General features: G+C 40.2%; 1 protein-coding gene across 5 annotated transcripts in view; it reads left to right on the plus strand.

Annotated features, from left to right (window-relative positions):
- fgf13a (fibroblast growth factor 13a) overlaps positions 1-26,156 on the plus strand; it is a 146,961-nt gene extending 120,805 nt beyond the window's left edge. For all 5 annotated transcript variants that reach the window (XM_050042906.1, XM_050042908.1, XM_050042905.1 and 2 more), the window contains 2 exons: positions 16,507-16,705; positions 24,167-26,156. In XM_050042906.1, coding sequence (XP_049898863.1) covers positions 16,507-16,705; positions 24,167-24,303 — 336 coding nt within the window. In that variant the 3' untranslated portion in view covers positions 24,304-26,156. The remainder of the gene's footprint in view (positions 1-16,506; positions 16,706-24,166) is intronic.
- Positions 26,157-26,428: the final 272 nt, after the last annotated feature.

A 26,428-nucleotide genomic window follows, 5' to 3' on the forward strand; every position in this document is an offset into this window, starting at 1 on the left:
CATGTAGAGCAAGAAGAGGATGGGGCCCAAAATGGAGCCTTGGGGGACACCGGAGGTGAGAGGAGCCATAGCTGAGTTGAATTCCCCTAAGTTAACTGAGAAGCTCCGATCAGTGAGGTAGGACTGAAACCATAGAAGGGCAGTACCTGTGATACCTACCCACTGTTCCAGGCGAGACAGGAGGATCCTATGATCTACGGTATCAGTGAGCTATTACAGCGCTGTATCACTAGATGGTCTCTGAGGTACTGACTGGAGTTTGTTTGTCTTACTTGGCTTCAGGCATAAAACTAAAAGGAGTCCATGTACTGGAGGTTGTGACTTTTAAACTCACTACTAAACTCAAGACTTAAGGCCTTTGCACACTGAGTCCTTTCTTTAAATCTATCATCAGAAAACAATCATTACGCACAGAAACCTTGCACACTGATTCTGATGCGTTTTATCATTCTATGCATTGCGAAAATTCATGACAAAATGAAAAGACACATTTCCTCCTTTGCCTCTCTCCCCTGAAATTACCTATGGCTGTCACCACTCCCTCCCGGTCTTTCATTTGGCACCGCAGTTGCATGTAAGGGTGGAGCTGTCCTCCCTCTCTATCTCCACATCCTCCTCCTCTTCATCATCATAGACCTGAATATTACTATCTGACCTGTTGAAAGTAAGCTATCTGAGTTATGAAATGATTCTGTGCGCCCCATTCTTCTGTCTCATCATGGCTGTGTCCCGCCGCCACATTTTCTTCACTGATCCTTGGTCAAATGTCTCTAAAGGCTTCTGATGGATGCGAAAAACGCAGAAAATCTGCAAAAAATAGTGTGCAAAGGTCTTTACACTTAAAATTGCCTTTGTTTGGTTTTTACATTCTCACATTGCGTCTCTTATTATATGTTTTTGTGCGTGTTGATTTTTAATTGTGAAGCACTTTCTGACATCTGTTCTAGAGAGGTGCTATATAAAGTACAGTGTAGATAAACTTAATTGCTACCAACTCATTTAAGATGAATGAGTGTATCTGCTAAAAACAAGGGTTGATTTTACTTATAAAATATTTAGTTTTCCAACACTGAACTAAAAAAAAGGAATCAGGATTCAAAATGATATGTATAAGAGAGCAGAACTACAATTTGAACCACAATAAGTAAAATCTAAACATTACTAAACTCTTCTTGCAAGCACTGCATTTGCATTTTATTCTATTTTGTGTATTTGTGATGCATAAACGTGTTAAATCTTAGTCAAATGGTGAAGAGCGTAAAAAGAAAAAAAGAATGCTGCATGCTACATACTGTATACCATCTATGCTGTGCTAAATACCAGCCCTCACATGAAATACAGTACATCTTGTAGGTGTGTTGAATTGGAAGAAAGCAGTCGGGGGGGTGGGTTGCAGAGCTTTCCATTTCAGCTAAATTAGAGAGGGAATTGAACTGAATGTGTAGCTGGCTGCCTAATAGTGCCTGTCTTACTGGGATTGCTGCTATGGTAAAGTGCTGCCTTGAAGCCACACAATAAACCAGCCAATAGCAGGTCAGCATTGGAAGGAGATTCCCAATCAACTGTGGAGAGACAACAGATGACGTATTCTGGGTGTGTGTGTGGTGGTGGGGGGGGGGGGGGGGGGTGACGTGCTGCTGCTCGGATGTGGATGCTACCCATTATTCTACATGTGTGCATAAGTGCATGCATGAGTGGAAACTGGAATGAATGTTTGCAATATCATGAATAGGATTCACATGATTTACATGTATAGTCAATTTACATCTTTAACATACACATTCTAATGCATACTAAATTATAAATGTATAATGTATATGCACGTTTAAGTTCAACTTGATTTTATGCATTTTCTTTGATAGCTGATTAATTTGAGTGGCTTTTAGAGCTGCATCACATGCATCTTGTGTATGTGCATCTGTTTGTACAAACTGTTTTCTGTAGGTATAACAGCATACACCAAGGAAAAAAGAGAGTGAGAGAGAAAGGAGGAGTGAGAAAAAGAGTGCACATGTGTGGGAGAGGCAGAATGCAGTACACCAGTGAAAATATATTCATCCATCAGTGTCAATGTGTGGGAGAGGAAGAGCCAATTAATATGTATTTTACTTTACTATCCTCTCTTTTCTTGTTTGCCCCTCTACCTTTGCAAATGTAGTGGAACAAGTTTTGCATTAGAGCTGCCAAAGCATCCTCTATTACACATAAGTAAAAAGTGTTGTCGACGTCATCTAAAATAATCTGAGAAAATTCACAGTTACCAGCCCAGCATCTTCTTATATATCTGTAGCAATGCATTCAATATTCTACTGAATCTAGAAAATAGCCTTGGAGCTTTCTTGATATGTATTTAGATATGTGGGTATATTTTTAGATCCTGAGCTAAGTGGTGTCCACATATCTCGCGAGGTGCCTTTGAAGTGGTGTTATTAATTTCCTGGTGGGTCATATTTGAATTAGTGTGAGTCACTGAGGCTCCAGTTGAGTCTCGTCTAGACTGCTCTGTGTGAGTGTGTGTAAAATGGAGAGTTCAGGGCTCTTGGGGTGGACATATTTATCAGGTTAACGGTGAGGTTTACAGGCTCTTTTATTGCCTAAATAACCAGGCCGGTGAAAGATCTGCCATGGTCGTACCTCCTGTGAAAGTTCCTGCATTAGACACGAGACCAATCCAGCCCAGTTGGCAGAAGAAAAAGTTTGCATTCAGGGTTTTTTTGACAGCCAATATGGCCGTTAATATAGAACAACTACCAGACATATGTTTTAAATGGCCATATAATAGCCTGTATTTAAACGGCAATAAAACACTTAACATTAAATAACTTGAGAGAGTAAACTAAATGAAAAAGCAGTCTATTGATGACAGTGACTAATAAGAGGTTTAGAGGCAAAAAAGGAAAAGGACTAGGTGTGCCAAGCATCTGCATAAATCACCAAGCCCGCCGCTATCCACCGTCTGGCTCAGTGTTAAGCACATCCCCTGCCTCGTCTACAAGGAGACCTGCGGTGTGTTTGAAGGTCTTCCTGGAGAACGAGGTCTGGGATGCCGTCACCTAACTACACCGAACTTGCTAAGAGGAAGACCATGACCGCTGTGGATATGGTATATGCTCTGAGGAGGCAGGGACGCACCCTGCACAGTTTCCGTGGATAATTATTATAACAATAATAAATATATTATAATAAACTATACATATATAACACATTTCATACATGAAATGCAGCAAAAACTGCTTTACAATAAGGGCAGTATGAGCACTGAGTGCATCACATGAAAACAGACAATGAACATAAAACAGACAAACAAGGCAATTCAATATAAAAGCACATTTAAACAGTTTAAAACATGGATTAATTGATTCATAAAATCAAAGAGTTGTAAAACTATGAATCATAAAATCAAGTTAGATTTTAATAGAGTTGCAGCAGCGTAAAGTGTAAATATAAAGAGTTTCAGACCTGTATGAGCAAAGTCAGAGCTAGTTAAAGGCTAAAGTGAACAGTTACGTTTTTAGCTTTCTTTTAAAAAATATTTAGCGAGCTAGCCTCTCTGATATCCATAGGTAGTGCGTTCCATAGCTTTGGGGCGTAACTGACAAAGGCTGCATCCCTGATCATCTTCCAGCTGTTGCCGGGAACCTCCAATAAACCAGCAGCAGATGATTGCAGTGTTTTTGGAGGCAAATAGTTGACAAGGGAGTTAGCGATTTAGCTTGGTCTGAGCCCATTTAGGGCTTTGTATACAAGGAGGAGGAGCTTAAAATAAATTCTAAATGTAACAGTAAGATAAACAGATCCGTCAGTAATTAATATCCCAAAATCCTGTCTGCATAATACAAGTTTATATCTAAGTTGTCTTGGCAACTTATCTCATAGGTCACACAATATTAGGCTATTTAACATGCTATCAATGAAACTGACAATGACATTTCCCAGTGCACATTTAGTCCGTTGATATTTTCATCTGCCAGACAACGACATGATACCAGCAAAAATCCGCACTGTATGTTACTACAAACCAAGGATACGTTACATTTGTATGTTTCATATGTGCCATATTAGCATTTCTAAAGAACAGGGTGAAACCTGGGCAAGACGCCCACCGAGCTGCAGACCACTGCAGACAGTAGTTTGAGACCAACAAACAACAAGGGCTGTTTTTTGGCACCAATCGCAGTGTTTCCAGCAGTTTTTGGTGCACTGAACCTGGATGTTTTTCACTGATACATTGCAGCATTTCCCTGCGGCGTGTGAGCCATAAAACCTGAGTATTTTTCACCAATCCACTGGCCGTTTCCCAGTGGCGCTTGAGCCACTGAACCTGTATGTTTTTCACTGACAGATTGCAGTGTTCCCAGTGGTTGAGCCACCGAATCTGGATGTTTTTCAGAGACACATCATAGCGTTTGACAGTGGCGTTTGAGGCACCCAACCTAGGTGTTTTTCACCAACCTGTCCCTACTTTTCCAGCAGCTTTTGTGCCACCAAACATGGGTGTTTGAAGCCAAAACATGACCTTTTCCTAATCATAACCAAGTGTTTTTTATGCCCTCACCTAACCACACCTTCACCACAGCATTGTTGCAAAACATAAAGTTTCATTGTATCCACTACATAATAAAATATCCATGGTTTGCAGAGACATAACATTGCAATCTTTTTTTTTTTCTGGCGACTGGGTTGAAGTAATCACATTCTTATTCATTTATAAACGCACTCTGGATGCCAGCCAAACATCTAAAATGAAAAGCAAGGTAATCTGAATAATGCACAGGAGAAGACAAAAGAATGATGTTGATGAGGAGGTGGTGAAAAGAAAAAAGAGGCTGCTAGGAGAATGTGACACCAGCATTACATCTACATTCTCACTCAAGTCACTTATTATTTTCCTCCCATTTTTAGTCGAGATTTAGGTATAAATTCTTCAAAACAGGGTAATGCTTCAGGAGTGTCGTTGAAATTTTGAATTAGGGAAGCAGAGGTTGTTTTATTATATCCTTCAGAGTAGAACAATAAAATTATATTCCTATGTATGTAGGATAAATATAAATAAAAATACAAACAGAAAACAGCTGCATATCATTGTGCTTGTACAGTATGTATTTGTTTTATACACCCTTGTTAGATATGAGGTTGGCTCACACCCATGCCTTTTCATCCATTTAGTGAGCACAATGCCTTTGGTAAATAACCACTGCTGTAAGGTTTCACTCCATTGAGCTGTGTCATTAACTAGTTTGTGGTGTGTGTGTGTGTGTGTGTGTGTGTGTGTGTGTGTGTGTGTGTGTGTGTGTGTGTGTGTGCGCGCACCACTGGCTTGAACGTGTACCCTGTGTGGGTGTGTCTATTTGTGTTTGGTATTTGCAAGGGTCTTTTCCACTAGCTTAAAGCTCTCCAATTTATTCCCAAACAAATGAACACTATGAGTGTACTTTATCTTTAGCTAAAGAAAAAAAGGTGCCTTTTAATCCACTTCCACTCTACTGAAAAGACTGGGCCATTGAAAAGCCGGATTTAGGAAGATTTGTCTTCACCGCACAGCCATAGCATTAGCTTTTGTGAGTCTTACGAGCATTGATGTGTCTGCAAAGAAACTAGCACAGCACTCAGTCCTGATTCCATTGGCATAATTGGTGTCATCTTAGTTTCGATATGGCAGCTGAATACACACGGGGCAGTGTGCAGCATTGATTTGGCTTCTCTTGTGAAAAATCCGGCCAATATCTTTACAGAGGAGATCAGATCCATAATGCTAGTATTTCTCCTCCTGCTGATTGGATCAGGAAAACACTATGGGGGTGTAATTACTCCCTTAAAGCCAACAGAATGCTGCTTGAGAGTGCATCATAATTGATCGTGTTTTCTTGACATGACTGCCTTGCTAATGCAATATTCATTTCACAGTTACCCTTACCACTGCTGAATTGTGTAATTGTATGATAGAGTACAAGAGGTTTTTACAGATGGGCAGTGAGTGCCTGTGCCAGTTTGTCTGTGTGTTTTACATTCATGGATATTGAAAGTGGGCAGAGAAACATCCTTTAGTATGTTTCACTCAACACTTGCATCAGCCTTTAAGTGTCTCCTTCCTATATGCAGTTATTGGACAATAAAGAGCTCAGGCAATGCTGCCATAACTTAAGCCGAGAATCCCCATCGCTGTAAAACACAAGACCATTCTCTGCCTCTCTCTGCCCTTTGCCCCGATATAAAATTCACTTCATTTAAAAAGACAGCTGTAAATAAATTTATGTATGAGAAATGTCTGTATGCAAGATCAAACACAAATGTACAGGCAAGCTTACATGTGTCGTTGTATGTTGAGATTTGAAATGAACGCTGCACTGAAATGAGATTTGCATGCCGGGTATTACCGACACTTAAAAAAGCAAGGAGGGATGGCAGAGCAGAGAGGACGGAAGCATATTTTAGGCAAACCTTTTGTGTTACCGATAAAGTTCAATCTAAGGCTGTGCAAAAGTAATTACACTGATGTCCTTTTACTGTATTTTTGCGGGGTAAGGGTGGAAATTAAAAATTAGAAAACTATTTCACTGTTGGAAAGATGGTCTATTTATAAAACTGGGCTGTTTATACAGTAGGAGGACACAAATACTTCTGAAACTGTAGTTATATGACCAAAGAAAACAGAGGCAAAGGGCTGTGGCATTTGCTTTAGCTCGAGAGATAGAAAACCTGTAACTATTAGAATGCACTGTGCTGCACTGTACCAATACTCGCTCGCGCTGGTAGGTGATGTAATGGAGATTGGCTGTTTTGACATAGAAAACAATGTCAGCCAGCTGGTAAAATGCAATCTCAAATAACAGTTAAACATTAAGCTAAAATACATTTCTGAAAATATCTTTGGTGAGAAATAGGCAGCACAGTAATAGAATCTAGTTTCATATTTGATTAGCGCAGCATAGTTCTAGAATTTGATCTCAGTTTTTTTGGCCGCCTCAGAAAACTCGTATTACAGGCAAACAGTGCTTTAAAATATGTGTCTTAAAACATTTTTGGCAAGAAAAAGGCAAAACAGTAACAGAATCTTGATTTATTTTTTATCAGTACTCCTTAGTTTCACAGTTTGATCTGTGTGGTGGGCTGCACGGCCAATAAAAACCCAGAGCTTAGCTTTTATCAGCTGCCAAGCAGAAAAACGGAACCTTGTAGAAGACAAAAGTGGATACAGGCAAACCTGAGGCTTCAACAGGGAAGAAATTGTGGGATCCTGACACTCGGTATGCCTATGTGTGCAGCAAACACTTTGTCAAACCCTCCAAATGTATTTTTTAGAGTAAAAGTTAACTGTATTTATGTACGTTAAGCTAAAGCTGTCCATTCCAGCGGTCCGCTCTAGCACTTCTATCAATCTACCAGCATGCCTCTCTGGTAGGCATAGCATGCTAAAATAATCCTTTGCCATCTTATTATTAGCTAATTATTAGCTAGCTATAGCTAATGATTTTAGCTAGCTAGCTAGCAATTCAGTCATGGAGACTTGAAGGCGCGGCTGCGGAGGCAGAATGACAGCAAACGAGCGAAGAAGCGGAGGGGAAAGCGGGCCTCGTTTCCCCTTTGGGGGGTGTGGCTTTCAGATTATGACGCATTGCACTCTGTCTCTATACTATTTGGCTGAATCCAAATGTCCACCCTCTGGACCTGCAGACTCAGGCCTCATGGACTTCAGTTGTACATAGTTTGACGTATTTACCGTCATCACATAAAGTCTGCGAGTGCAGAGACTGCAAGCGGCTGATAGACAGCCCTTGACACTGTTTTACTCGTTGCCGTGGAAATGTTCAAGTATCGCTGCAGTCATATTCATGTCATATAAGTTGATGAACAGTGCCAAACTCATCTGTTCCTGCAGATAACACTAGACTTCCCCGGAACACGCCCACAAACTCCCCAATTCTGCATGTGTGGTGAAGTCTGGACATTTGGATTCAACCTTTGTGTCTTGTGGTGGTAGGCATACAATAATGTGAAGTAAAATCTGTAGTTCAAGCAACAGACCTAGAGCCAGCGAAATCCGTTGGATGACACAATTCAAGCTGAGAGATGAGCAGGGAGATCTGGGCGCTGGTGAGATGGAGGGAAGTTTACCATATTTATACTACCCACATTATTAAGATAGGAAGCTGGTTTGAAATCGCCAAAGTATCCCTTAAAGTTTGCTGTGAATGTTGTCAGTTTAATTAAAAAATAAATAAAAATCTGAGTTACTGGCCTTGCATCAGGGTGAAAAGATAACTTGATATGTAAATAATGGAGGGTGAGATGAAACCAGATGTCACTGCTGGCACTGTATTAGCTTGAAAAAAATTAAGCTGCTATCAAACATGAATAGAAGACCCTAAAGCTTTCTGTTCACTTTAATTTTCCTATCTACCAGGCAGGTCCAACAGCATGGGTTAAAACTGAGAGGTCTGTTAGGTTAAATGAAAATGCTGCTCGTCCCCCACACAGATGCTTTACAAAGAGGAATGAAAAGGGATGGACTGTTTCCTATTCCACGTCCATACAATGTAGAGAAATGTATCACAGAGCACAAATTTTCTCACAGCTACAGAAATAGCCTGCAGGGTAAGGAACAGCTGACAGACTTACACAACAGGGCTATGCAGCTAATCTAAATCTTCATTGTATCAAACACACCACAGCCTTTCATCTCAGTTTGCTTTGGCCCAATTGGTTCTGTACGAAAAGGGCACAGCTCCTAACAACATTACGTATGCTTAGACAATGCTGTAATCGTTTTTTAGAAAAACGCTTGCCTGGACATTGTGTAAGTGAGGTTGCCAGCTGCGCATCATTTGGACAAGGACTTGTCGTAGTTGCATATTTCAAGGAAAAGCCTGTGTAGTGTAATGGGATCATTAAAAGTCCATTTAGTCAAACCACCATAGATACGTGGGGGGAGGGAGATGACATGACTGATATTATTTCTATGCAGATAGTGTCCTGCTTTTTATTTCTAAAGTGATTTCCCCTCGCTCTATCTGGCACCGGAGTCATGATTAAAGTGATTTTTTCACCGGGAGATTGGTTTCAGTGAACAATAGATATGCTATTGACTGAAGGAGACGCTACTGGAGCCCATTCAAAAGAATCTGAATGTTTCTGTCTATCACAGTCCTGTTAGAATAGAAATGGGGATCCCCTGCCATTTTGGCCCCTCCTTGTGTCAGTCTGAGTGAGCCTGTCGTCCATAGACCCACTCCAATACAGCAGTACCGGCCAGCAGCCTCTCCTCCATCTTGGCTCTCAATGTGCCTGTATCTGTATGCGTCTGTTTATCAATAGACTCTTATTCTTCTCCAGGGCGTGTGTAACCAGCCAAATCCACATAAGCTCATTATTAGAGGTAGAACAGAACTCCTGGCTCGAGAGCTGAGCAGCCCGTTGTTTGGCTCTCACTTGCTGCCCGAGCATAACTGAGATGGATGCTGCCCAGCCTCTCTAAGACTGCTGCTGCTAATCAGAGTCAGACGGCAAGAAAAAAGAAGACAATTAGATATCGAAAGAGAAGAACAGTCAAGAAATTAACAATGTTCTAGAAGGATTAAGACAGAAGTGGAGGACAAAATATCTGAATTAAATAATTAAGCAGAAATGAAAGAAGGGGGAAATCTATGATACATTTAAAAGTGCAGTGAGCAGGATTTAGGAGGATCTATTGACAGAAATGGAACATAATATCTACAATTATGCTTCATTATTTTAGTTAATTTTCATAAGCTTAGAATGAGCCCTTCTTATCTATGTAAGGAGCAAGTCCTCTTCTAGGGAGCAAGCCATGCTGCACTACTCTACAGTAGCCCAGAATGGACAAACCAAACACTGGCTTGAAAGAGGGTCTTTCACATTTTTATTTCACCTGAAGGTTTTCCTCATACTTGGAGAGGGAGGAGAGAGCGGAGAAGTATTCAGATAGTTGCAACCTGTAACCTCACTTCTAGATGCCACTAAACCCTACATACTGCACCTTTAACCACCTAGTCCAGGGGTGTCAAACATACAGCCCGTGGGCCAGAACCCGCCCACCAAAGGGTCCAATCCAGCGTGCTAGATGACTAAACTAAGAGGTGCCAGGTTTCAGGACACAAATACGGCCACTGTAGTGGGGTTTTTTTGGGGGGGGAGTATTTTGCAACTGTCAAATATTCACCCTAAACAGCTGGGCTAACAGTTGTGCTAACTAATTGGGGAAGGCAGCTAACGCTAATGTGTTACCTTGGTTTGGCGAAAAGAACAACCGACAGCTGGAATCAAGTGATGCAAACATGGTGAACACGGAGGCCTCGTGCTCTGAACCAGCACCTCTTCTAAGCCCTGTCGTTTTTTGCTTCGTCTTTGTAAAGTACTGACATTGAGTCACAAAGCTCCAGGTGCCCACAGACAGTGACGATAATACTGTCCTCCATTTCTGATTCCTGGTAATGTCTCAACCAGATCTCAATACTGATAGGCCCTCTTGATACAGAGTTATGCAAATTTCTTGAGCAAGTCGAAAATTTAAACTGCATCTGTGCATTGACTCTGTATGTTATCATGCTGTACAAAATATTCGCTTTGCATGTGGTGTGACCACACCATAATACTTGAAGAATATTGCTATACAGTAGCTTACTACTAAAGAACTCACAGACCACAGTGATCTGCCTGTGAAAAGAGCCAGGGCACTCTTTATTGTTTTATGTAAGCTTAGCTCCTTTAATATGTGAAGGGAGATGTTGCAAATCTTTTACCTCTGTGCTATTGTGAGTGCAACATTGCTGCAATCTGCTGGGGCAGAAGCAACAGAGCTGGCAATGCAAACAAACTGAATACACTGATCAAAAACACTGAGTTGGTGCTCAAACTAATCTGGAGCTGTTCACAGTTTGGAGAGAAGGATGCCGTGCAAACTGCTGTCAATCATGGAAAATATCTTGCATCTCCTCCAAAATTTAGTAGTAAAACAGAAGAAACCTTTCAGTCATTAAATTATTCAGCTACCGTATTTGGCATAAGGACTTTCATAACCCCTTAAACAGGTCCTATAAACAGAGATTTAAAGCTTTGCTTGAGGTCAGTAGACCGGATTCACCATCCTTTGCCCTGTTAATGGGTTCAAAAGACATAATAAATATCTGTGAAGTTTACAAACCTTAACTAACATTGGTTGTAACCAAAAATGGTTACACTGAATATAACATACTAAAAAGCTCATGTTATTCCTAGTTCTTCTGTATGCGATCTTGAAACTGACTTGAAACCCAAGCAAACATCACATGTTGCTGCCTCATATGAGCATAGCTGAAGTTAAGACTGCATTTTGTATAGACTATCACTTACACTAGAAGCAGTTTAGGGAGGCTGTATGAACAGGAGGAACAGTTGCAGCAACCAATACATAAAGTCATTCAATGAACATGTGCACATGGACACATTGTTTTAATATACAGTATATCTGAAAAAATGTAAACCTATCCTTTAAGGCACCAGGCAGCATTTGGTAGACAAAGCCAAGACACACATGCAATCTATGGTAGGTCCCTGAGATCAAAGGCAAAACTAAGTGCAGACATGGCCTTGAACAGATATTGATTTCTATGGCATGAGCGCAGAACCTCAACTGTTATAAACCAAGTACTCTGATAGTGACTACAGATGAACAACGGATGTTGGTATATGAGTACACAATACCTTTAAAGTTACCGGGCTTTGTAACCCAGTACCAAGTGCTATAAAAACTGCTGCAGTTAAACGATACCTGAATTCGATCTGAAAAATTACTTTTTGTATGGTTTTGCTTGCAGCCAATCACCACAAGTGTTCTTTGATTTAATGTGAGCGTGGTATATTTGACAGATTTGGCAGTTCAGTGTGCCAAGATGTCACCAAAACGTTCAAAAGTATGATGGCATTTTATGCAACTGAATGCTTCCATTCACACAGTGGGTATCCAATGAAGTAGGAAAAAAAATCTCTCCTATGATGATACCAATGCATAAAACACAGGATTGGACATTTGACAATTTGACTTGACAATTTATAGCGTCCGACAAACAAGAAATATCAGTTGACACACTAACAAGCTTTTTAATACATTAAAAGGTGTTTCCTGGCACTTAAGCTGCTGTTTCCTGTCATTTAGTGCCAGTTCTGTGCAGCAATTTTATGACTTAATCTATTGGTACTGATATCACTTTAAGGGTACTTGTATTGTAATTTTTTAAACAATACCCAGCCCTAGGTCTGAGTCAGTGTTTTTCTCTTCATAATTTCTTCATATGTTATTGTTGATGTAGACCTTGAATGAATTAGTAACCTTTTTTTTCTTTTATGAACGACTATAAATTTACTGTTCTGTGCAGGCTGTTACTTAATCTGCTGATAGATCAAATATATTATGCTGTACACAGTGTTATGTCAATATATTACTGTTGCAACATGGCATGACATGAAATGGTATTCTTTGACATCAAATATTACTTCCGAAGCACATTTCTAGTTACACTGCATCCTCACAGTGAGGGTTAACGGCTGGCGAGCAATCCCCACCCACAACTGAGCTGTATGTCATGGTAAACTGACGGTTGAACGTGTGTGTGGTTGTGAAGACGATTAGAGATAGACGCTCTATGTTCAGCTTTCAGAATCTTTATAACTTTGGAGTTGCATCGGGTGGGAGTTTTGTTTCATTACCATGTTGCTGTTTTGGCTTTCATCTAACAGACAGCAGGCTGAGTATCTGCTAATCTGCACATGGGAAGCCCAGTTAACGGGCTCTGATCATGGCTGTTCAAGGCATATGAATCCTAACATGATGAAAATTTGACATTAGACATTACAACACTTCCAGCAGGAGCAGAAGAGTTTTGCATCTATACTACATATTCACAAGGTTTGGAAGTCTCAATCATTATCAGAATACAGTGTTTGAAATATATTTTGATTACTATTACATGTCTTGTTGAGGACTCTTTATGGAACATCGAGGGAAGATTGTCTCTTCTTTTAACACGCGAAAAGTCATTTACGAACCATGTTATTGCCAATGTACTGGCAATTACTACTGTTTGGTATGGGGCACATGTGGGACAGCGGTAGGGTATGGAGGAGACATTTTTATGTTCAAGTGTATAAGAGTGTGTATATGTTAGGAGGCTTAGAGAGAAAAGAAATGTCTTTGTTGTCGAGAACGATCATTATCCTTACCTTAACCCTGAACATAAACCTTCATACGTCTGCACTAACAATGATAAAACAAAGAGCGCATACTGTCATTTTTCTTTGATTAATCCCTCAGCTTTTTTGTCTTTACAGTTGGAAGAATAATTTCTTCCTGAACTCTAACACTGTAAGCTCCCAGTTGGTTCTGCAGCCCTCCTGGTGGGCTTAGCATTTATTCAAATGGAGTGTTTGGTACCCCTGTGATGTTGCAGCTTAACTGAGAGCCAGAGCTGAGCCAACAGGATGTATCCCATTGAGGTGATATGTCACAAGCTTCCTGTGACTTCAGCTTTGTTTCTGTCAGAGATTTTTGCCTAGTGTGGTCTGTGAAGGCTCCATCAGTGAGAGGGGGTGATGAATGAGTGTAGTGTTGTCACGATACTGGAATTACTAACTGCAGTACAGTACCTTGAGAAATATTGATACCATTTTTGATGCCACATGTAAAAATTGACATCGAAGGAAATAAAATTTTGAATGTTTGTTCAAAGATAAATATAACAAGGCAAAAACATGACATCTTTTCTTGGTTAGCGGCAGAGAACAGCAGAATGACATTAAAGCCCGGTTCAGACCAGTGATTCGCAACAAGACGAAACCATTTAAGAACGTTGCAGAGAAAAGCTGCAGTGGTGTAAACTGGCCAGTCTTAGCTTGACTCAAGCCGGCTGATGGTGTCACCTGAAACTCAGCTGGTCAAATTACCGGATGCTAGTTTTAGAAAGTAGAGCTCGTCACCTTTTTTTGAAAGCCAATCATCCCCACCAAGCCCTCTATTTGTGTCTTCATGGTGTGCTGGTGTCAGATGGTGTATCACTTCTACTGCCCACTGTATGTTCTTATGCCCCCTTTCCTCATTTTGTTTCAATTTTCCGCCATTTCATCACTACTACAAATGCAACTGTAGCCAGTATCTCTTTATCACTATCCTCATTCATATTTTAGGAAGATATAAATTATATTCAGCCACAAAATAAGTCTGAAAATCTGGAAATCAGAACAGAAGTACAGAGAGCTGTTGCATACAGATGATACACAGTGTCATCTAGTTGCATTGGTGTGAACCAGCAGGTTCTTAGAACATTGCAGAATGCCGCATTGCAAGTAGTTGCCTGTTTCGACTTGTCTCGTCACAAATCTTTGGTCTGAGCTGGGCTTTAAAGTTATGCCTTTCTATGTATGTTTCTAATTATTTTTCAGGTGATTATCAACTAAGAATTGATGTGTTTTTGTTACCTTAGAATGACCCGTTTATATCTACATAGTGAGCAGGTCCTCTTCCACGAGATCTGCCATGTTGTTCTACAGTAGCCCAGAGAGGACAAACCAAACACACTCTTGACATGACTATTCCGTTCCACAAGCATCTTGCCTAGGGATGCACGATAATATCAGCATGATATTATCGTGCATGATATTATCGGTATCGGCCAACATTGGCTTTAAAATTAACTACCGGAATTGCCCAACATGCCTTTTCTTCACAATGAATGAATATTGCAAGTAGTTGCCCGTTTCAACTCGTCTCGTCACGACTCTTTGGTCTGAACTGGGCATAACAATGAGAGAGAGCAAAACAATTTGTTATGTATCAATTAATCTATATGTTTTACATTAAATGAGAGCAGTTGTCAGTTACTGTAGGTGGGTCTAAGTTCTTTGTCTCAAATGGGCACAGTGCAATATGGCAGTATACCAAGCTGATCTTTTATCAAGTTCAACAAGTGAACATTTTCCAGCCCCTTACAGTTCACTGCTTTTATGTCACAAGGCTTCTCTATGTTTTCGCTCCATTGTATAGAATACAAAAGCTTCAACAGCAGAGTGAAGCACATCACCAGGCATGAACCTCATTCAGTCTTTTGAAGTTCTATTAGTGCTGCACATGAAGAGTGACGCTGCTAAGCTGTTATAAAAAACACAGAGGCTGTTATAGATGACTCCCTGTCTGGTAGTGACATGTTGTTTGTCATGATCTCACAGTGGGTCTTTGGCCCTGGGGACATGTCATCACTCTCGCCATTGTCACCCACCAAAGTGATGTTTTTTGGGTTTTTTTTAACTGGAATAGGACTGATCCTGAGTTAGACCAGCTTCAGTCTGAAAGAGGCATCCATCCTTCTCTTTCTAAGAGAGCTCACTATGTTTCCATTGTGAGTTTGACCCGTTGGCTATTCCAACTGTGTTTGCATATACCATATGTATTTTTATTGGCGTACAAAGTGTCCTAAGAAGACGATTTAAAAGCGTGGCAAGAACAATCCTCTTCTGACTAGCACACACTGTCCCTCGCGCTCTCTCAGGGGGAATTGTCTTCTAACTGATTAGACACTGTTTTGTAGACTCACTGCCCAAGCAGCTCTACAAATTGGACAAAAACACACTCTCATAGACCTATGCACACACACACACACACTCACACACACAATCCTTGCCTCCGAGGAAATAAACTTCAGCCACACTGTTGTAGCATTAATGGCCAAATCCTATACAGGCACTGGGTTCTAAACCAAACAGAAACAGTGAGAGGGGAGCCTTGCACAGTATGGAGTCCGGAGGATGAACAGCAAAATCGCATGTCTCTAGGGAGTCTCCCCGCAGCCAGTTCATTAGTGAAAGAGATAAGAAAGCACCCAGATAGCATAAAAAGATAGTTGGAGAACACACACACCTTGCAGGCACTACCCAAGTGCACATAGATTGCATATAAACCCATTAAAGCCATCCCGTGAAAGCAATTCAATCATTTTTTTGTAGTTTAAAAGAAGTTAAGCACTTAAATACGTAATATAATAAGTGAAATGGCCGTACTAAATTATTGTGTCCAACCAAATCTTAAATATAGCGGACAAAACTCTGAGAGTTAATGAACTGCCCATACATAATTAACAGCTTGGAGCAAAATGAGAATATACTCTTCATCTCGCCTGTATGTTTTATTAATGCTCCTCTGTATCTGTCATATCATCGTTATCTATGCTATAAAGTGCTACATTATTCACGACAGTAAATGGAATGAATAGTTTTGAAACATTCTCAAGAGGCAAAATAATTTAAAGCAGGGGCTTGAGCCTTGAGATAGCTTCTTCCCTCCGTTCGTGCCCTACTGCGAGTTGAATATGCAGCGCAATGTACCGTTATTAAGTTGCACTCTAATGTAATGAACTATTGCATTTCAGCTGTGTCTGTTCATACCAGGATGTCAGAGGCTCTTGAGACCTTGTGAATTACTGTCCAACAACTCCTATACACTGTATCTGCTTCTCCTTTTTCTCCCAGGAACACTTTACGCCAGAGTGCAAATTCAAGGAGTCGGTGTTCGAGAACTATTATGTGACATACTCCTCCATGATATACCGGCAGCAGCAGTCGGGCAGGGGCTGGTACCTCGGTCTGAACAAAGAAGGAGAAATCATGAAGGGGAACCATGTCAAGAAGAACAAGCCAGCAGCCCACTTCCTTCCCAAACCTCTAAAGGGTAAGGCTTCCCTAATCCTCTTTTACATTTTACGTTTACTCCATAAAGAGTCGAGTGTTTGTAGTTGCTCTAAATGGCTTCACTTGAAGGCAGTGTGAAAAGCTGGCTGTCATAGAGGTGGGGGAGGCGTGATATAGATTGAATTAGGGGTGGGCGATGTATTGATTATGGCCTGCTCGATGCATCGCAGCTTGTTCCACGTGGGATGAATAAAATGACGATATCATTATCAACTATAAAATGTTATAAAATGTTGGTGTTTCAGTTCGTGTTTTCACTCCTATGGCTCTCTCGCTCTCACAGACACAAAGAGAAAGACTCACAAACATGTTACACCACGTGCACTACACCACCTATCCGGACTACACACTTCTAAATTATAGTGTGTGAGCAGGCTAGATGTGTGTTTTTGTATCTGCAGGGCTCCAGACTGCAACTATTTAATCACATTTTGCGACCATGGAGCACCAGTATGACTTGCAAATGTTATTAATATATTAACTGGAGAGGTGTTAGGTTGTTTAGCACTCACAGGGAATAAATCCTCACGTTTAATGGCGCCACTGTAAAGCTTAACTTTAAGCTAACTGCTAACATCTAACTGTTGAGCGACAGTAGGGGTCGGCGATATGGCTGTTAAATAATATCACGATATTTCAGGGTATTTTTGCGATAACGATATTTTTGACAATATGACAAATTAGTAGGAAAAAAATATATATTATAAATTTAAGAAAATAGAATTGCAACTAAATAAGTGATATAGTTTTAAATTTTTTCTTCAAATACTCAGTAAAAACTAAACAATAATGATCCCTCATTTCTTTAGTTTGTGAACAACAGTAACTCAGAGTGAGATTCAGATTCTGTATACAATATTATTAATAGTTCAACAAAATAAAATCTACCTCAAATTACACATTTAAACAGCTCACAAAACAACAAATATACCCTGGGATCTATATATATATATATATAAATCAACATGCGATATTCCTTAATAATTGAGTTGTTTTTTCCACCTGGACCTTTATGCTCTGCCATTTCTCTTCTAATCATTACGCTGTAACCCTTTGACAGGCTGTTATGATACCACAACTATCGCACATTCACATATATGTAGTTTTTTGTTGAGCCGCAAGCGTCACGCAAGTTTACATTACCAAAGGTTTATGACAAAATCACATGACGACACAGAGAGGCAGAGACGCTGTGCTGCTGCCAGAGGAGCCGCTGAATGAGTTCCCTCTGAGCGGTAACTCGCTACAAGAGTCTGAGAAGTCCGGGGCTGTTCATAAAACATTGAGGACGCCATCGTATATCCCACACTACTGAAGCTGCTCCTCTTTATGGAACCACTGTAGAGTCGGCAATAATTTCGCTTTCAGCCTTGCTTGTTGTTGCCGTGGGTAACAGTATGACGTGAATATGTCAACAAGTCAATTGGAGTATCCCAATACGAATTTTTCATGTGATATTGAAATTTATATCAGTATTATCATGATTGAGATGAAACGGCACAATGCAAGCTTCAAGTTCACAACAAACATATTAACACTTATGACCTGAGATGAGCCAGATGTTTCAGAATAAAAGCAGCAGTGGTTCCGCTTCAATTTGTTTCATTATAACAATACTTTTTTAAAAACGTATCTATCTATCATAACAGTACTTTATTTAACTACACTGTAACAGCACTTTACTTTACTTACAGGTTACAGTAGTTTATTTATTAGTTTAGTATTTTAGTAGTCTACAGTAGTTTAGAGGAGATTTCAAAATATTGATATATATTGTGTATCGCGATTTAGCCTAAAAATATCGTGATTTATTTTAAGGCCATATCACCCAGCCCTAGCTTGAAAATGGGAATAAAGGCACAAATTTTCAAATAGGCTCTTCTGGTAGACATGCATAGTGTGGCACTCAGTTGTTCACATGAAAAGTGACAGAAATAATAGAAATATTAGAGCTAGAGAGAGAAATTTAAAGTCTATGAATGTCAGATTGTCAGTTTTGTTAAGTTACAGAAATGGTTCCCCCACTCTTTCCAATGTCAGAAAGGTGCTTGGGGAAGGTGTTTCTGCAGCTACTCGACCGTCCAACACGAAGCTCTGATGGAGTCTACTGGCATCTTATGCGGCATCAGAGATAAAATTGCTCTGACGACAATCTATTGAGAAAGTTTTCTAATTATTCAGCAATATCACTTTTCTAGTTGGCAAAGGAGTTGTTTTTCATAATAAGAGACCTTCCCTGAGAACCACTAGCTCCTCTCTAATTAAATGTCCCCATTTTCTTTATACTTCCAGCCCATGTGGATATTCTCTTACTAAATGAGCTGCTTTCTACATGACCCTTTGCCATTTAGCATTCTCCTTAGAGATGCTGGTGTAGACTTATCTTCCTCTCACTGGTCACAGTATGCTGCAGACACAGTGCAGAACGAGGCTGAGCCATTGTCTGCGACCACAAGCAGCGGGACCAAATATGTTTTAATGCTTTGAACAGTAGCACCCAGGACTTTATTTTCAGTACAGTAAAGTCACAGAGAGAGAACCACACCCATCCAGGCTATGTGTGTGGTAATGTGGTGAATGTGGAGAACAGAGGAAACGGAGGGGAGAGGGAGAAATGGTCCTCTCTGTTGAAAAGGCCACAGTTTCCTTTCATCTTCAACAAGACACAGATTTACCTGTCAGCACAGAGGAGACAGAGAGAGAGTGAGTCTGTTTTCACTTCAGTGGGATAAAAGAGGAGCACTTTTTTTCTCAGTAAGGAAGAAAAGCCTTGCGACGCAAAAAGCCCAAACAATGATGAAAAGAGGGCCGTTTCTTTAGATTGTTGATTGTCAAGTTTTACGGTTTGGATCCGTCACACGTGGTTCTCTTTATAGTTTCGCTTCATTCTTTTGTGTGTGTGTGTGTGAACATTAACATGCCTACTGGCACTGTCAAGTTATTACTGGCTCCTACAGTAACTGGGTGACAAGATAATTAAGTTATAATCCCAGTCAAACCATTTGGTTTAATGAAGCACCAGATTCAGTACTCTATAATATAATCATCAAAGATTAGGGGATTTGGGCAACATTTAAATGATCAAGTTTTATTGAGATATATTTTTGCTAGCTTCAAGAATGTTACTGCATTATTACACTTACTGACCACTTTGTTAGGTACACCTGTACAGTTAAATGTACTCGATTATAACAGTTTTGCCATGAATTCTTCTTTCACAAAACATACACATTTTCAGGTTTTGTTGAAATTTTTCAGAAAACTGATAATTCTACTTTGTGTTTATTTTTGAGGTCATAGTTGGTGATGCTGCTGTACTGAGTGCATCATATTGACATGTGCTTCTTACATTTTGCACTACTCAAATACATATATGGGATGAACAAAATATTAGAAAGTTCAGTACATCATTGAACCCAACCAAACCCCACTATACAATAAAATTAAGTGTCCTGTGAATGTATACTTCCTAAATACAATTTAAATGTGGTCCTGTACATTTCTGCGAACCATGAATTGATTGATTGGTTGATGAAACTTTGTTTCTACAATGCTGTTGTTAACGTGTGGTTATGTTTAGGTGCAAAAACACCACTTGGTCAGGGTCAGGAAAAAATATGGTCTTTTCACCACAACTGCGTCTGGAAATGCTGTGATGTCCGACTATAAAAACACCTGGTTTTGGTGCCACAATTTTCGGCTAGAAAGGCCCTGCTGTCATGCTAAAAAAGCAGTTTTGTTGTTTGTTGGATTTGAACAGTGGTCTGCTGCTTGGCCGGGATCTCGCTTAGGTTTCAAGCCATCCACCATACCTTCCACCTAAAAATGACAAAGTCAGCTCACTATACATGTAATCTGAACTACATCACTGTAGGAATATTGATACGCTACATGCGAAAAGTATACATGTTACATACCTGTGGTTTGCAGAAACGTACAATGCCAACATTTTATTCTGGTGACTACAGGTTGTTCAAAATATGATTCTTTCAGCTGAGATCGGGCTGGGTGATAGAGAAAATCAAATATCAAAATATTTTCGACAACATTTGTCAATATATTGCAAAGATATCATACAGTTTACTGTTGATACTTTAACAAAATATTACACAATGACTTTTGAAAATAATCATTAGTAATGTGGATATAATGACTAAGTGGATAAAGGCAAACAATAAAGCAGCTAGAACAGTCTAGTAAGTCACATCCACTCACTATAATGAAGCCTTTAAAACCAGGAAAAGATAACATTATGATATTAAGATATCCAAAACTGATTATATCTAGGCTCATATTACAGTATCAACATAATATCAATATACAGCCTAACCCTAGTTTGACGGTATCTATAATCATCAGTGAAAAAAGGAATCATATAATCTTGTGTTAAGGCTGAATTAAAGCATACATGCTCCTCCAAAGACGAGGTCAGTATCGATCATTGCAATCTTTTTTATTTCCACTGGAAATCAAGCCTCCACTCTTTAATTGAAAGATTAAATATCCCTGGTGAGATGGATCCTCTTCACACCAAAGACAGTAGCAATTATAGATGTTTTACATTTGTGTGTTAACTATCTTAATATGAGGTTAATTTCAGATACCCAGCAGTGATTACAGTGCTGGATATTCCAGCTTGGGGTTAAATTCTCCATTTCCTCAATTTGCAAATGTGACGCCGCCCGTTCTTGTGTCTTTGGTGGAGCTCCTCCAGCCAGCATCTTATTAGGAATCTATGTCTGCCCTCGGAGATCGCTGTAATAGCTTTTCACTTTCATTTAACGGGCCATCCAGGGGGTCTCAAACACACTTAAGAGCAATAGCCAGAGAATGATTGCCTTGCTTTATGCCGAGAGAAAATACTGAAAAAGAGAATAATAAGGACAGATATAGGCTGGGTGAGACAGTAAATCTAACAGATTCCCAAAACCATTACCCTCAGCTGCCTTTTGTGTATTTTATCCACGAGGAGAAATATAGTATTTTTTAAAGGTCCAGCAGCAAAACCAAAATGAGAAAAACAGATTTAATAACTGCGTGTGTTGTAATACCCAAAGATTTAAGTAATTCTCCTTCTTTTGCACAAACTTTAAATTATCCAGTAATGCACAATATTTACTAAATCTTGTACATAATTTAAAATCCAGATGTAGCTAGCAGCATGGAAAGAGCTTTGCAAGGGAAAGAGAGAGAGAGAAATAAAGGAGAATTTGTTCCAGCAGCTCATAAAGATTTAGATGCAGTGGTGTTACAGGGCACCAATTAAAAAGCTGTCTCTGCGTTGGCAATGGCATCTCCTCCAGCCATTACTCACTACTCCTCTGGTTCCAGTCTGTGAGTCTCAACCCACAGCCTCTCATTCTGTTGTCGTCTGGGTTTGAATGACGTGAGCTGAACTTGCTCCATCCAAACAGGAAAATCCTCTTACAATTCTTCCGGAAATTCTTGATGCAAGTCACAAAGGGTTACCTCTATCGGAAAAAGTGTACTGTGGTCTGTCAAAAGCCGTCTATGCGGGGGGGCTTGTGAAGGAATGTGCAAAATGACAACACGGATGGTCGTTATTGAGGATTAATGCTTAAAGATGAATAGCAGCAGTGGTGTTGAGGTGATACCGTAATCCAGAGGTCAGTCGCCCACCATTATAATCATACATTACTGTCACTAACAAGACTGGAACCAATCATCAGCAGTTTCCCGGTGGAACTCTGCCATTGATTGATGTGTATGAGGATGGTCTCCAGATTGCTGCTGTAACAAAAAAATGCTGGGCTAAGTGAAGTCTGAAGGACTGGGTTTGCTGTTTCAGCCACACACTCCCTTAGGAATGAACATCAAATAGCATTCTGGGCAGAAGGATGTTGACAACATCCTGAAACCAAAGACTCAGATTACTGATATTTTCTCTGAAAAGCGCCTGCTGAGATGCACATCGGGCCAATGCTGCATACACAGCAAAGCTAAAGCACTAGCAACTACTGAATTTATAATGCCACGCTGTGGATATAGGATTTTTTTTTCTACTTTGGCACCAACCTGGTCTGTTGTGATCTCTTGATTCAGCTGTTTGTAGGGAACTGTAAGTAAGATCTTATGTTATACCATCACTGGAAATATTCTTACCAAACCAGAGCGCAGTCCCACTTTATTGCTATCTGTATACAATAAATTGTGACATATGCTGCAATGTTTATAGCAGTTTTCTGCAATGAAATTGGGGGATCAAGAGAAAATTGCAAAAAAATAGTTGTGATGCTGTCTCATATTCAGAGCCTACTATTATGAGCATTCAGTGTTTCCCCCAGAATTATGAATGTATTTATGAAGGTGGGTTGGGTGGCTGATTGCCAATAACCAGCTGTTGCTGCCGTTCGCAGCAGTGTTGAAGAACTGTCTCTGTAAGAAGCCGCTCTCCAGATCTTTCTGCCCGGTTAGCACAAGCTAACACAGCAACAGCGGCTAACATCCGACATCAAGCCATTAAAAGGGTCCCAACAATCTCCCTCTGACACTGAAAAGACTTGACTCTCTAATTAAACCCGTTAATAACTGTTGGGTAACGTTAGCTGTGTGATGCCAACTAGGGATCATCTAAGCAATACCTTTTATTAGTAATCAAGGAGAACAATAATACATATTTGGAATAATGTGCAGTAAAAATGACAACCTTAATGTCAAATAAAGAATAACACAAACTCCCCAAATAAATTGGTCCACTGTGGGTTTAATGCCCATTAGTAAATCTGTGTTACATAAACTATGTCTGTTGCATGAAATGTCTGTATTATCAGCAATCATCTGTTTATAGTTACCAAACAATGATAAACTCTACTAATCTATCACCCCAACCAGGCACTGTCTCACTCCCTCCTCGTCTCCTTAAAAGTTCTTGTAGTTATACATAAGTTTCCTCCAATTACTACGATGAGACTAACAGAGGAATGTTACCAGCAGAAACAGCAGGTGTTTTGCAACTTCATTGTATTGCCTTGTGATGTCTAACAACTTCAGTAATATCTGCTGCCTTACGTCTCGACACACAGCTCAGTTGGCTGATCAAAGCAGCTCCAGACTGTGTTCGTCTCCGTCTGTGGCACAGCAGCCCTCAGGTTGATAGACTATTACTCATAAGGTGTAACCAATCAGACAGTGCTGTGGGTTGGACATCGAGCAAGGACTGTAGACAGAGGCTGAAAAAAAACTGAATATTGTGGCCGACAATCAGCCAGATCGATAATCTGTTGATCCTTAATGCCATTCTGTCCCAGACACAGAGCTCGCACTCCTCCAGCAGTAGACTCATGATAAACAGAGAGAGAGAGGGGCAAGGGATTGGCCTTATTTTTAATTGTCGCAATCGCAACACAGTTCATGTTTTCTGTTGTTGCTCATATGCAAAATGCCAGTTTGTCTTATTCTTCTTTATTCTGTGTTTCCACAGTGGCAATGTACAGAGAGCCATCACTCCATGACTTGACAGAGTTCTCCCGCTCCGGCAGCGGCACACCCACCAAGAGTCGGAGTGCCTCGGCTGTGCTCAACGGAGGCAAAGCCGTGAGCCAGAACGAATCGACGTAGCCCGGTAGCCGAACCCAGGCCTGGGGCCGAACCACAAAACCTTACCTCCAGCAGAGCGTGACTTCAAGCAGACTTCTCTCACCGATCAGCGGTTCAGGACTAGCTACGACAACAAACCACACACAAACATCCAGACACCATCAATAAAAAAAACAGTTAGGTATCATCTTGGTCAGTCGTCATCAAAAAAAATCATCAATAGTAAGAAACTTAAAGGCACATAAAGCATTCTGGACATAAAATAACAAATTAAAATATTGTTTTGGTCTTGACATTTATTTATTTATTTACTTGATCACTCTCTTTTGGTGATGATCGCGTACCAGTTAGCTCATCCTTATCTTATTTAATTTTCTTAATTTCCTGTGGACAACATCTTTTCTTTGGTCATGTAGACACCAAGCACTCGTGCATCTGTCAGACAGGGACAGGAAGTTAGACATGTAGGCATTCAGGGCAGCCAGTAATAGTGCTGGTGTACAAGGCTGCAGTGGTACAGTACAAGCCCTGATCTCTGTCTCATCCATGCTTCTGTGAATACAAAGCCTATAAACTCCCTGGTGTGGCACAGCCTAGTGCTGCTGGGACTGTGGCCAGCCAGACGGTAGCTCTCCTGCGTCCTAGTGCACACGCTCAGAGACTGAGCTCTCTAGCATGGGAAAATGAAGCCTATGTTCAGCTGACCTGAAATATAAGGGACAGTGTGGCTCTCTTGCAGTTTTTGTTTTCTTTTCAGAAATGCCACAGCTGCACCTTGGTTTTCGCTAATTTTCTGAATTAGCTGAGAGCTTTTTATTTGAAAACCGGTTTTGTTTTTGTCCCCTCTTGTTCTCTTCCCTTACCATTGTTCAGTATTTGTATTTTTGTTGCTGTTTCATCATTGAAAGGGGTTCCAGCAAACCAAAGACAGAACGAAAGAGTGTCCCTTTAAGCCGCTGAAAACCAAGCCAGTATAAAGGCAAAGCTGGAATTTTTTTTTTCATTGTACATTTTTGATGAAAGAAAGCAAAGATTTTGTGGAAAACAGGAACAATGGACAAAGAGAGTGATTTTAAACACTTTGGAGTTGGCAGCGTGCTTGATGTTGTGCTTTTTGCTGATATGCTCGATGACCGAGGTATGAAACGTCTATTCTGTGTTCCCATTCCCTTCTGTTACCACTTTGTCACAACGTCTCCGTCTCTTGTCCTCGTGATCCGTTTCCTCCCTCTGTGCTTGTGTCATACTTCGACTCCCCCGCCATCCTTTTTTGTCGACTTCTCTTGACTGATACAGTTCACCATAGGAATATGGTGCAAGCCCCTTCCCAGGATGCTTGTTATGTGTTTGAGTAACTTATTGTGGTGACAATATTTTCTATATTTAAAAAAGAATACTGTGGACTTTTAGGTGGCTTAACATTTTATAGGACACGTCATATTTGTAAAAGTGAAGAAAAAAAAAAGAAAAAAACATACAAAAATGAACATCTTCCCTTTCTTGCACAGGGCATGTACAAACACAATTATGTACAAAAAGGACCCTTTTTGTGGGCTAGGTACTCCTTCCTTCAGCTACATAACTTCTTTCTGGTACATGCTTCTGGGAGGCTTTCTCTTCTTGGTTTCCTCCGGAGGTGGTTTGTATTAGGTGAACCTATCTGTTGCATGGGAGAAAGCAGGGAAATTCTGGTCTAGAGCTGCATGATGTAGGCTATGTGTATTAACCCATGTTGGATCATGTGTTCCAAACTACCAGGCTAAATCTGAGAAAACAACATTTACAGGCAGACACTGTGGCTGCCTGGTAACTTCCAGTTGTTTATTATTTGTTGTATACACAAAAATGCACTGAATAAAATGTTTATATTAAGATATACTTTTAAAATGTGTCAGACTTTCTTCTTTGTCTCATCAGTTGCCTCATTCATATACTCAGCATTATCTGTGTATTCCACCATCCAGCCAATACAATTACAGAGCACCTTGGCTGTGGGAATTAGATTTAAAAGCCATTTCCCACCATTATGATGCAAATATGCAGTGTGGAAATCTGGAATGTTCCATAACAACTACACACACTGGGTTTGGTGCAAATTATCCGCGTTGCCGGGTTCCATTTTTGTCTAATAAATTAAAAAGAGTTC

This window comes from Epinephelus moara, chromosome 4 (assembly GCF_006386435.1).
Source record: "Epinephelus moara isolate mb chromosome 4, YSFRI_EMoa_1.0, whole genome shotgun sequence".
In the NCBI taxonomy this organism is placed as follows: Eukaryota; Metazoa; Chordata; class Actinopteri; order Perciformes; family Serranidae; genus Epinephelus; species Epinephelus moara.